Source organism: Poromitra crassiceps, assembly GCF_964638095.1.
Source record: "Poromitra crassiceps genome assembly, chromosome: 16".
Taxonomy (NCBI): domain Eukaryota; kingdom Metazoa; phylum Chordata; class Actinopteri; order Beryciformes; family Melamphaidae; genus Poromitra; species Poromitra crassiceps.
Window position 1 is genome coordinate 12,367,258 of NC_139645.1, and position 12,887 is coordinate 12,380,144.

Genomic DNA, 12,887 nt, shown 5'->3' on the forward strand with positions numbered 1-12,887 from the left:
ATGGCCACTAGTCTCCCGCCCCCCGGCACGTCTCCTCTCGTCTCCCTGCTGTCCTCCTTGCTCCCCCAGGGCTTCGCTGTGGGACCGTCCCGGCTCTGCGAGGGCCGCCTGGGGCTGTGGTGGGTGGGCCGCTCACTGGGGGCCGGGTCCCTGCTGGGGAGGGGGGAAGACACTGAGCGGGCCTGGGTCAACCACGCTGACCCTGACTGTCACTCTGCCATGATCACCTCTGACCCCGAGTCCAACACAGGTCAGACTGACAGCAGGCAGACAGAAAAGGTAAATATTTTCATTTTTAAATCGCCCTGATTTTATGTATTTTTTATTTATTTAACCAGTGTAGTCCCATTGGTAGTCCCATCTCAATTAACGAGAGACCTTGGCACAAATGCAGCATTGCTATAAAGATAACGGTAATAAACAACATTACATGCAACATGATAGAAATAAAAAATCGCATAATCGACAAGTGCAAAGAGAAAATTCACTGTTGGAAGAGAGGCTCTGTATAAGTGGTGTATATAGAAACCTTTCTATATACACTTAGCTTACACACACACTTAGCACTTGTATATGCTACATATAGCATATACACTTGATCCATGTGCTACAGTACTTTTATCCAAAGCCTCTCTTCCAAGACTTGCCCTCTCCGGAGAGCACCGGCTCAGCCTGCTGGGCTGCTTGGGTCGATGCGCGCCTAGAACTTCATCCAGAAGATTCACTGTGTTCAGAAGGATCAGAAGGCAGCAAGCGGTCCAGCAGGATCAAGTCCCAAACCTCCGTAACATCTTGGCTGAATGGAGTACAGACAGCTCTTTGTAGAGCCATCCTTTTAAATTCACCAAGAGCGAGAGAATCCCTCTCATCCTTTCCAGACAGTAATTCCCATACCGACCTTTCTACAGACAGAAGAGCAGAAGGAGACACACTCTGATTAGCCTTACATATAAAAATGGACCAACGAATAAAGGCCACAGCAATCAAATGGCAACTTTACCTATCAATCTATTTGTACTTTTTACTCAATTCGGTGCCTTTGGAGATGTGGTTATTTATGCGGCGTTAAGGGCAACTCTGTAAAGGTATCTGTTGTGTTGTGTTGTGGTGTGTTGTGTTGTTGTTGTGGTGTGTTGTGTAGGTAATGATGGAGGTAGCAGCAGATAAGGAGGGCCTGTTACACAAAGCTTTCTGGATCAGGTGAGTTCACAGCCCCACACACTGCTTCACACTGCTACACACTGCTTCACACTGCTACACACTGCTTCACACACTGCTTCACACTGGGGGAAGACACTTTTTTTTTCACAGGCCATTTTTGGATTTTTAGGGGCGGATACTTGTCCTTTTTGGGGCCAATTTTATTGAACTACTGTTGTACTGTATGTAACATTGCTGCTAGTACTAAATGGCTATTAGCCAAATGCAAGTCACATTTTTACCACATTTTCATTCAGTGTGTGTGTGTGTGTGTGTGTGTGTGCGTGCGCGTGTGCGTGTGTGTGTGTGTGTGTGTGCGTGTGTGTGTGTGTGTGTGTGTGTGCGTGCCTGTGTGTGTGTGTGTGTGTGTTCCCTGCAGCTTTGCCTGCCAGGCTCGGGGCAGAGCGCAGCAGAATGTGGCGGTGCAGTGTGTGTGTGGGGAGAAGTGCAGGTGTGTGTGTGTGGATGTGTGTCTGCGTGTGTGTCGGGACGTCCTGCCTGGGACGGAGCTGCTGGTGTGCGACGAACCAACACCCGACACACAGCAAGAGCCTGCTGGACAGCACACAGGTAACAGCGCAGATTCTATCCTGTATATACACCAGGGGGGAAATCATAGGTTTCAAATTATTTATAGAAAGTTACACTTAAAAAAGAAAAAAACATCTGTTTATTAGGGTTATATCGCCTTTTACCAAAATAAATCCTGATTCTCCGTCACTTTTGGTATGGAAATGACCAAATTGAAACACACAACATATCTGCTATCAGCAACTTCAGTCTGAAAATATTTTTTTGTCTCTTTGAAAGCAAGCTTCTTTCAAAAATTGACGGTCAAATAAACCGAGTTATCTGGTGCTGATAGATCTGTTCACTCAGGTTATATTCACTCATAACATCCACCAGGTGGAGTCAGAGATACATTAGACATGTGGCGTTCAATAGACTCCGTTTTGGCACATTTCCAATAACACATTCACCTCAGAAAAGCTTGTTTGGATCTGAAGGTCTGGACCCAGGCAAACATCAGTCAAATGTTTGCAGTTGAATGAGAACTACTTTCTCCAAGAAGACCTATGACAAAAAAGGTAACTTAGGGCTTAGAGAATGGAAGGGTCAAGATTTTTCTTTTTGATAAGAGGCTGCACTACAGCATGTTTAAAGATGGTGAGATAAGAGAAGAGTTGACCAAAGCAAAGTTACTTGGCCCAACAGTATCAAAAACGTCTCTAAGCAGACGAGAGGGAACACTGTGTAGGGGACAGCGCGTAGGTCGCAGATGATGCGCCACCTCTGGCAGTGAGGCGAGACAGGTTCAAAGTGATCAAGGACAGCTGAGCACATAGGAGGAACAGAGTGGTCTAGGAGTAGTGGAAGTGAGTGCAGACCTAAGAGCAGACATCTTTAAAAAAAAAAAAAAAAAAAAAAAGAAAGTGTGGGTGACAACACACTACGAGTTGTATCACAGGGATTTATTTATAAGCCAAATTTTAGCGGTTAAAAATGTCACCAAGGTAGCGGTAGATTCCCTGCCTACCAACACGAGGGTCGCAGGTTCGTATCCACGTGTCACCTCCGGCTTGGTCGGGTGTCCATACAGGCACGATTGGCTGTGCCTGAGGGTGGGAAGCCGGATTGGGGGGTATGTGTCCTGGTCGCAGCACTAGCGCCTCCTCTGGTCAGTCGGGGCGCCTGGTCGGAGTGGACGGGAACTGGTGGGAATAGCGTGATCCTCCCACGTGCTACGTCTTACCGGTGAAGCTCCCCCTCTCAGGTGAAAAGAAGCGCCTGGCCACTGCACGTGTCGGAGGAAGCATGGTGCTAGTCTCGGCTCTCCCCAGATCGGCAGAGGGTGGAGCAGCGACCGGGGCAGCCAATATGGCAGCGTGGGGATAAATTGTCCAAGTATAATTGCGGAGAAAATGGGGGAAAATCAGGGGGGGGGGGGGGGGTGTCACCAAGGATATAAAATTAGGTTTTGAAATCATGAAAAAATAAGCAGTACTCTCTGCTCTGGAACTGTGGGGGCATGTCTGCTGAAGTGCCCCCCCCCCCCCCCCCAGCAACTTGATACATTTTGAATGCCTTTTTTGTGTGTGTGATTCCAGGTTAGAGGCACTTCAGTCTTTATAGTGTTCTGGGAGAGGCCGTGCTAAGTCTCTCCATCGCATCATCGAGAGACCTCTTAAGGCCCACCCAAAAAAAATCCTGATCACAGAAAAGGTGGAAAAACGGTCAAACTCCACAATTCAGTATTTAGATGTGCTAAGACTTTTTCCACACGTTTTCAGCAACTCATTTCTAACATGGGGGAATGTGTTTAGAAACAAATCTCCGAATTTGGTTTCCAGGGACTTTAATGAGTACATTTAAAGTTTATTTTTCACCAAATTATATTTCTCTCTCTGACAGGTCACAAGTCCAAATGTCCAGAACACAAAAAAGACTCCAGAAGCAGGCAGGGAGAGGAGGAGGAGGAGGAGCAGATGGAAGATGATGATGAGGAGGAGGAGGGAACACAGGAGCAGGAAGAGGAGGACTGGATCCCCCGCAGAGGCATCAAGAGGAGTCAGCCGGCCGCACGCAGGAGGAGGAGGAGGAGGAGGAGAGCCGCCCAAAACTCATTTGACTCAGGCAGACGAGCGGAGTCACGGCCGAGTCAAAACACACACACACAGCCTGGCAGGACGTCTGACACACACACACAGCCGCACACTAGGGACGCGAAGAGGGACACGGCCAGAGACACAAAGAGGGACACGACCAGGGGCAGAGACACGACTAGGGACCCATCAGATGTCAGGACTGACACAGCACTGACTGACAGAGCAGCGGCAGTGGCGCCCGGTAGAGCTACAGACACTACAGACAGTGGCCCACAGCAGCAGAGGAGGGAGGCGGAGCTTGTGGCTGTGGTCAGACAGTCAGACAGTGACCCTCCAGGCGGAGAGAGAGGCCCCCTGACCCCACCCGTCAGGTGCAGCTCGCGCCTGGCCGCCAAACCCCGTCGACGTCACTGTTCCGTCGGACGCCCGAAGCAGTGGGAGACGCGCCCGCCCCCCCGACAGAGCCCCGACGAGGGCACCGCCCGGCCCGCCGCCGCCGAGGAGGCAGTTTCCATGGAGACGGTTTCCACGGAGACAGCCAGCGCCGCCGATGCGGCGGGGCACGTTGCCGGGGAGACTGTTGCCAGGCAACGGGCACAGGCATTGGAGGTGGTTCCTAGGAAGGAAAGGCGGTACAAGTGTTCCACCTGCGGCAAAGGTTTCTACCAGCTGTGTCACCTGAAGAAACACCAGTTCACTCACACAGACACAAAGCCCTATAGCTGCCAGGACTGTGGCAAGAACTACAGCTCTGCAGAGAACTACAAGGCCCATCAGGTGGGAGAGTGACTGAGTGACAATTGAGACGGGTTCTTTCTTTCTTTCTTTCTTTCTTTCTTTCTTTCTTTCTTTCTTTCTTTCTTTCTTTCTTTCTTTCTTTCTTTCTTTCTTTCATTACTTTTGATGCTACACTCCTACAATTTTCCTTTTATTTTATTACACTAGCCCCAGCTCCCATTTATATACCGATGATAAATATATAGATAGATAGATTGAAATATTGAATTAATTACCAAAACCTGGCATTCACCGCTGAGGTGTTAGATCAGTGGTTCTCAAATGGGGGTCCCAGGACCCCCAGGGGTCCTTGAGGGGGTTCCAGGGGGTCCCCAGCCAAAAGGGGGGTAATTTATTTTTGCTATAATTCCATTCATAAGTAACACAATGACTATTTTGGTCATGGGTTTTATACACTTTCTGTAATACAACATCAATCTTATTATCATATGGGGGACAAAATCCTATCAAATGGGGGTCCGTGGTCTAATTTTTGTCAGTTTAGGGGTCCCAAAAATTTGAGAACCACTGTGTTAGATGACTGAAACATCTCCTGCCATCACACTTGTTGTCTCATTTGGCTAATTACCCACGAGAATAAGAAAAATGCACCACCAGGCCTGCGCAGGTCTGGAAAGTCTGGAAAAGTATTAAAAATGAATGTGATCATTTCCAGGTCTTGAATAGTTTGGGAATTTTGAAGTATGGAAAATGTTGTGGTTCAGGTCCGATACGCACACACACAATTATAGCTTTTATCTTGTTGCTTATGTTGATGCTTTTATTACCCAGCTGCTGTCAGCATGCATTATATCAAAATAGCCTGCACCAAAATCACATCCAGTCAAGAGCATAATGGTCTGCCTGGAAAAATGTGGAGTTTTAAAATGGAAAAGGTGTAGAAACCCTGCCAATCATCTCACATATTGTGAATACTGTAGTTGTGGCTGTGAAGAACAGTCTTCATCTATACAGTGATATGGCCTAGTTAGCAGGGGCGAGATGTCCAGTGTTGCCGCTGCTGATTGGCTGCAGACACCGTCAGTGTGTGAATGTGAGCATGAATGGGCAAATGTACTGTAGACGTAATGTAAAAGTGCTTTGAGCGGTCGTCACACTGGCTTAAAGCACTATTCAAAAAAAAATCCAGTCCAGTCCATCAATAGCTGTTATTATCAGCGTGTTGCAGGGTGAATTATTATTTTAAATGTTATCCCTGACGGAAAGCAGCTTTATATATCATGGAGATTGGCAATTTTCCTGTCAAATACTAATAATGATGTGAATTATTCTCCTCTAACAGAAACTAGTCATCATGGAGATTGGCAATTTTCCTGTCGCACTGAATAAGGGTAATAGTGATAATGAGAGAAAAAAATATCCCCAACATAAATGGGAGCTCGGGCTCTGTCTGTCCCACTGTGACATCATCCGTGATGTCATAAATCCCACTGTGACATCATCAGTGATGTCATGAATCCCACTGAATGGAGCGCGCGGTAGGGCACGAGATTCCTAGTTAATAATAATAATGCCAATATTATTTGCAGCTGAGCCACCGCGGGGAGCGGCCCTTCCCCTGCCCCCACTGTGAGAAGAGCTACGGGCTGAAGCGGGACCTCAGGGAGCACATGGTGCTGCACACCGGAGAGAAGCCGTACGCCTGCGACCTGTGCGGCAAGGCGTTCGCGCGCCGCCCCTCCCTGCGCATCCACCGCCTCAACCACTGCAGCAGGGAGTCGCACACGCAGCCTCCTAAGGTACACAGTGTTGATTTGCATAGCCCTAATTCACAAGCATTGTCTCAGAGGGCTTCGCCGAGAATATGTCTTAGCTAAATCTAGCTGACACAACAATGACAATTACAGTAATAATAGTAATAACATGGTTGAACAATCTTATGATAGATAGAAACAGAGGAAAGGGGGAGAGGAGGTGGCGAGGGGCGGAAGAGGAGAGAGAGCAGAACAGACAGGATATACTGGGGCTGGGCACTATGGTCACGAATAGTCACGAGGGACAGTCAAATTTAGCAATCGAGTTATGTATTATATTTACCAGGCGATATGAGCCACTGAATAGACAACAAACGATTGACATTTATTGCCGAGCCCTAGGGCATACAGCAGCTCCGCCTGGCAATCCCACTGCAGCGGCCGAGGTAGCAGCGGCACACTAGAACTGGCAGCAGAGCGGCCAGGTCAAACGAGCAACAGCTCAGACAATCTGACTACTCAAGCCATTAACCAGAACTAACTAGCCCACAAGGAATCTAACTAATCTAGTTTGCCCTGTCCTACTCTACTCTAATCTAATCTTAGCCTGGACACTATAACAATGCTCAGAGGTTTCCAAAGTGGGAGGTGTGGGCCTCCCCAGGGGGGCTCAAGCAGTTTGAGGGGAGGCTCAGTGAATTTGAGTTATTTCAATTATAGTTATTTTAGTCATTTCTATAAGGGTGAAAGCAGCTTTTTCATTGAGCTTTTCCATGCGGTCTCAGACTTTGTAATCCTCTGGTCTAGCTAATCTACAGCCTACCCTACACTAAATGGAGAGTTTGAATTGGGGGAGGGTTTGCGACAGTGTCGAATAGAAATTTCGGATTATCTAGTGTTAATAAGATCTGATAGATAAGAGTGAAGCACTTCTTCAATCATAACGACATTTCAAAATTGTAATGTGTCACTGCCTGGGAGATGACTCAAATCTGTAATTACCCAGGTGTACAGGTGTCATATATTTATTAGTCGTTTGATTCTGCTGCTTCACCTTGCCCCTAGCTTTTTCTTACTTGAGAAAATGCTTCTAAATGGTAATGGGTTGTATTTCTCTCCCTGTGCTGCCGAGCCACTTCACGTCACACCTTTAGATGGAGCTGAACAGTGACGTGACATCTCTTACCCCAGAGTGACTTTCCCATTCATTTTCTCCATAGACATTTAGAAAAATCCTTATAATATAATGAGTTTTAAGGCTGGAACCAAGCCAACCCATCACCTACTGAATTGTGAGTGACCATAAAACATTTCATATTCAAGGATTTTACAAAATGTCCCCAAGATGAAAATGAATGGGAAACTCACTTCCGGGCAGGCCCGGCTCCAGACCCAAGTTACAGAGGGGGCCTGCCCCTAGCTTGGGGGGGGGGGGGGGGGGGGGGGGGGGGCAAGCTACCCAAGGGGGGTCCGGGAGGATTCTCCCCCGGAAGAAGATTTTGTACATTTTAAAGTAAGATTCGTCAACCTGGTGCATTTGAGAGCAAAATGAAGAGGCTAAATCTATGAAGAACTACACACATATCTAATGTGTTGTGACTTTACAAATAATTAGGCCCAAACAATTAATATTAAATGTATTTACACATTGTGCACAAATTGCATTCATTGTGACAAATTTACAATAGTTAATATCCAGCCAGAATCATTGCAAATGGATGTTCAAAGTAACAGTTAGCAATAGCATTCAGTTAATCAATGCCTAATGACAGCCAGATTCCGTTTTAAACTTTAAAACTTTAAAACGGAAAAACGTTTTTAGCCATTTTTTTTTTTTTTTTGTAGGGGTGGGGCAGTTTGGGGAATGGGGGGGCCCGGCCCGGTCCGCCCCCCCCCCTAACTCCGGGCCTGCTTCCGGGGCAAGGGATGTCACGTGACTGTTCAGCTCTACTGGGATGCTCTCTCTGGAGCTCTCTCAGCAGGTCTGACACGCTCTTCTTCTCCTCTCTTAGTTACAGTGTACAGTGTGCTCCAAGCTGCTGGCCAACTCAGGCTCTCTGAGGAACCACATGAAGCTCCACACCGGGGAGAAACCCTACATGTGTCAGCACTGTGGGAAGGCCTTCAGACAGAGAGGTAAATCATGTCAATACGAGGGATCAGCAGGCTAATTTTTTTCTTATTTTCTTTTCTTATATTTTATTCTGAACAATGCACGGACAAGACAAACAAACACGCTCAGACACAGGAAAATCAAAGCACATTTTTGTGGTGGCAAAAATAATCTTTGGTATTATTTAGACTTCTCTAGACTAGCTTTTTAGTTTTTAGTTTTCTTTTTCTTTTTCTCTTGAGGTATTTAAAATGCAATCTTTTATTTTTATTATTATTATTATTATTATTAATAAATAATAATAATAGTCACCTGCATATTTCTAACCGCACTTCTAAACCCAAGGTTTGTCCCACATTTATTTGCTTGTGAAAGAGAGAGGAAACTTTTGTAATAGTGTTGGAACATTAACATCTAACAAATGTTCAAGAAGACAGAGTCGTGTGATGAAATGTAACGAAATGTCTCCAGCTGTGATTCATCTCCAATCTGTGTTGCCGTCTCTCAAAGCGATTGCATCAGTTTTGTGACAGAACGTTACCACATCTCTTACTAGGATCGCCATCATATTCACGCTAGCTGCTCCTGCTCTGATCAGAGTTTCCCCCGTCAACACACCTCAAACCTCTCCGGCTGACCCTCTGTTTCCAATGTGTGTGTGTGTGTGTGTCTCTGTGTCCCAGGAAACCTCCACGGCCACCTGCGGACGCACAGCGGGGAAAAACCCTACCCTTGCCCCCAGTGTGAGCAGAGCTTCTCCCAGAAGCCGGAGCTGCGGCGCCACCTGCTGTCCCACACCGGCGAGGCTTTCCTCTGCAGCTTCTGTGGGAAAGCCCTGAGGGACCCGCACACCCTGAGGGCCCACGAGAGGCTGCACAGCGGAGAGAGACCACACCGCTGCAACATCTGTGGTAAAGGTTAGTTAGAACATTACTGATACTTTTTTTTTATTACAGATTTCCCCTCTTCCCCCGTTTTCTCCTCAATAGACCCTTTTCACGGGGGCCATTTTGTGTCGAAAAGGCAGGGTAAACACTGTTGCAAGCAAACACTAATGAGGGTTTCTAACTTCCATGATTGGAATTTGGAAACCCTCATTAGTGTTTTGCTTGCGCCTGTGTTTCCCCTGCCTTTTCGACACAAAATGGCCTCTGTGAAAAGGGTCTATTGTACTTTTGCCAGTTTCCCCCGCTGTCTCGGTCGTGACACGGTGGCGCAGTGGTAGTAGCGCTGTCACCTCACCGCAAGAAGGTCCTGGGTTCGATTCCCGCCTGGGCGCAGAGGGCGTGTCCCCACCATGTCTTCGGTGCCTGGTGCCCAGGTGGGCTATCTCGTCAAAAGGGCCTTTCTGTGTGGAGTTAGCATGTTCTCCCCGTGCTCCCCTGGGGTTTCCTCCATATGTGAACCCCCCCCCCATATAAATAATTCAAATAAAAATGCAAAGAACGTATAAAAGGATTGCTGCCTGCAGCAACAACGGCAGAAGATGGTCCCCGGACGCTGTACTCTGAACGCTGCCCCCTGCTGCTGGTGGAAAGGACATGTCTTGTCTGGGTTAACAAGTAGACTGTATTTCACCAGCCACCGTCAGTGTGTGTGTGTGCGTGTGTGTGTGTGTGCGTGTGTGCGTGTGTGTGTGTGTGTGTGTGTGTGTGTGTGTGTCTGCATGCATGTGTTTTGCGTGTCCTGCGTGCCTGATGTGGGGAGAATTGTACTGTAGACATGTGCAGTTGCCAGCCGCCTCTTTTCACCTGACAGCGAGGAGTTTCACCGGCAGGATGTAGCACGTGGGAGGATCACGCTATTCCCCCCAGTTCCCCCCCCCCCCCCAAATAGGCGCCCTGACTGAACAGAGGAGGCACTAGTGCCACCGCCACGACACATACCCTTAATCCGCCGTCCCACCCGCAGACACGGCCAATTGCGCCTGTATGGACCACCCGACCAAGCCGGAGGCAACACGAGGAGCGAACCTGCAACCCTGGTGTTGGGAGGCAGGGAATCTACCGCTGTATCACCCGGACATACATTACTGAAATTTAAGTCAATTCAAATTGTTTAAATTGATTGATTAAAGGCTGCACAATAGAGACCGTTCCGGCCATTGCCATTGCCTGGAACCTATCTCCCTGATCTGGATCGTGCCAGCTTTGGAAAAGGTTAGACATCAATAACTCATTACCACATTAATTTTGAGACAATAGTATTAATTAGCATAAACAAATGAGTGCAGCAGCATCCACTTTGTGATAGGAAGCACGAAGCAATGGGCTTTCTGGGAAATGTGATCTTCAAATGTTATGACTCACAAGCTCTGACGAAGGTAGGGCTGGGTATTGGCAAGGACCTCACGATACGATATGTATCACGATACATGGGTCCCGATACGATTGTATCACGATACATTGCGATACAATACATATTGCGATATATTGCAATACTCTACACAATTTTCCCCCCAATTAAATAATGGAGCTAAAGATACAACACACTGTGTACCACCCAGGTAGTGTAATAATATGTACGTCACTTTATATTGATAACTTAGTGGACAGATTTAGTCAAATCTACTGAGTGTTGAGTGTGTTACTGAACGCACTGACATAAAAAGTATTCTTATTGTGTCACTGACCACACGGCTGTGCAAAAACATCGAGGGAAATATCGATACAGTATCGATTAGTAGGGGTGGGAATCACCAGATGCAGATGCCCGGTGGCCTGGTTTTGCATGGCCCGCAATTTTTCTTTAAATTATTATTATTATTTTTTGAATATCGATACTTGGTGTCCAAATATCGCAATATATTGCCGTATTGATTTTATTGCACAGCCCTAGACGAAGGCACGAGGCCCGAATGCATCAGCGTTGCTTTTAATGTTTAATAGAAGCATGGCATATTCATAAAGACATTTTTAATCACAGGGAAAGAGAGCCTTGGTTGACCGCACCAAACAGCCTTTTTCTATAATTGATTTTGAATCATGCTTTCTTTCTTTCTTTTGTAATTATTGTGTTGCCTTTCCAGCACTTATAGGTGGAAGGCTGTTTACAATGATGGCTTGCACAAATGTTCATTCATTTACTCCACTCTTGCATAACTGGATTTGCGCAACAAAAAATCATCTTGCTGCACTACAAGCTATTATTGCTTCAACTCCGTCCCAGCGGCGGGCCGGCCCAATCCAGAGGCAGCTACGGGGGGGGGGGGGGGAGGATATAGGTGTGATGACGACAGCGAGAAGCGAGTCCGTGATAGACAGATGGTTCATCCAATCACCTGAGAAGTTCAAATGTGCACACGGCACACGCAAATCTCTTTTCCAGGTGCTGATTCAAAAAAAGTTACTTCATGAGATTCAGGAAGACTCGCCTGTTGGTAGCTCCCAATATTTTTTCTGATTTATTTTACATAACCTGACCTGACGAAGAGCCTTTATACTCATTTATCCTCATTGTTAGCAGCAATGTACCACTATAGTACTATCAACTTACGGGTATCTAAGGTGTGTGTGTTTTTCTCAAAATTGTCCGTCTCTGTTGCCTCAGGCTACATCCTGGCCACCAAGCTGAGGAGACACATGCAGTCGTCTCACGTGACGGAGAAACCGTTCAGCTGCCACTGTGGGGCGTCCTACACCCTGAGACACAGTCTGCTGCGGCACCAAGCGCAGCACAGGAGAGAGGCCGAGGAAGAGGAGGGAGGGAGGGACGAGGAGGCCAAGGAAGAGCAGGAGGCGGAGGGGCAGGGAGGCGAGAAGAGGAGGCGCGAGGTTCTGGAGGCGTTGGCGGCTCTAGAGCGCACTCACCCGAGGCCGGTGATCGGCCGACCCAGGAAGAGCCCACAGGAGAGGCGAAGAGAAGTCCCCGGTCCAGTCGGACACACGGTGGTCTACGTCCAAACCGTGGGCGACCAAACGGAGAGCCTCCTCGCCTCGGAGGCCCCGCTCCCGCAAGTGGCGGGGCAGGACCTGGAAATGGTGGTGATATCGGAGGGCGGAGAGCAGTGCATTGTGGTCCGTGGACAGCAGACGGTCGGAGAGCTGGTGATCGTACAGGATGAGGGCGGACTCTGTTCCGTGGCTCACACGGTTGAGATAGAGACCGGGTAGTCGGGTCTAGAACCTGGTTTTTCTCGCGTTCCCAACATGTCAGATGTTTCAGTCCAAAGGTGAGAAATGTTCAATGCATTCCAGGAGTTATTTTGTGGTGTTATTTACTTTTTTTGGGGGCGAACCCACTTTCCCCTCAACCTACCTCATCTAATTCGACTTCAGTGAGTGATTTCCTACATTTCCCAGAATGCCTTTTGACAACCTCCAGAGAAGGGGAGTGGACTTGTTGCATTTGGCTGTGGATTTTACTGTACGTTAACGACGGCTGCCCAATTAATCGAATATTAATCATGATCAAGATTTTGGCTTCCCATAATCATGAAAACGGGAAAATCAGGATAAAATGTGACACATTCCATTT

The 12,887-nt window shown here is 47.5% G+C and overlaps 1 protein-coding gene across 1 annotated transcript; it reads left to right on the forward strand.

The window, feature by feature from the left end:
* On the forward strand, positions 1–12,523 carry znf408 (zinc finger protein 408; the record flags this gene model as incomplete). Its single annotated transcript, XM_083653140.1, has 7 exons — positions 1–279; positions 1,142–1,200; positions 3,920–4,583; positions 6,134–6,343; positions 8,311–8,434; positions 9,095–9,328; positions 11,961–12,523. 7 exons carry the CDS (start codon positions 1–3, stop codon positions 12,521–12,523), a joined length of 2,133 nt encoding a protein of 710 aa, XP_083509266.1.
* Positions 12,524–12,887: the final 364 nt, after the last annotated feature.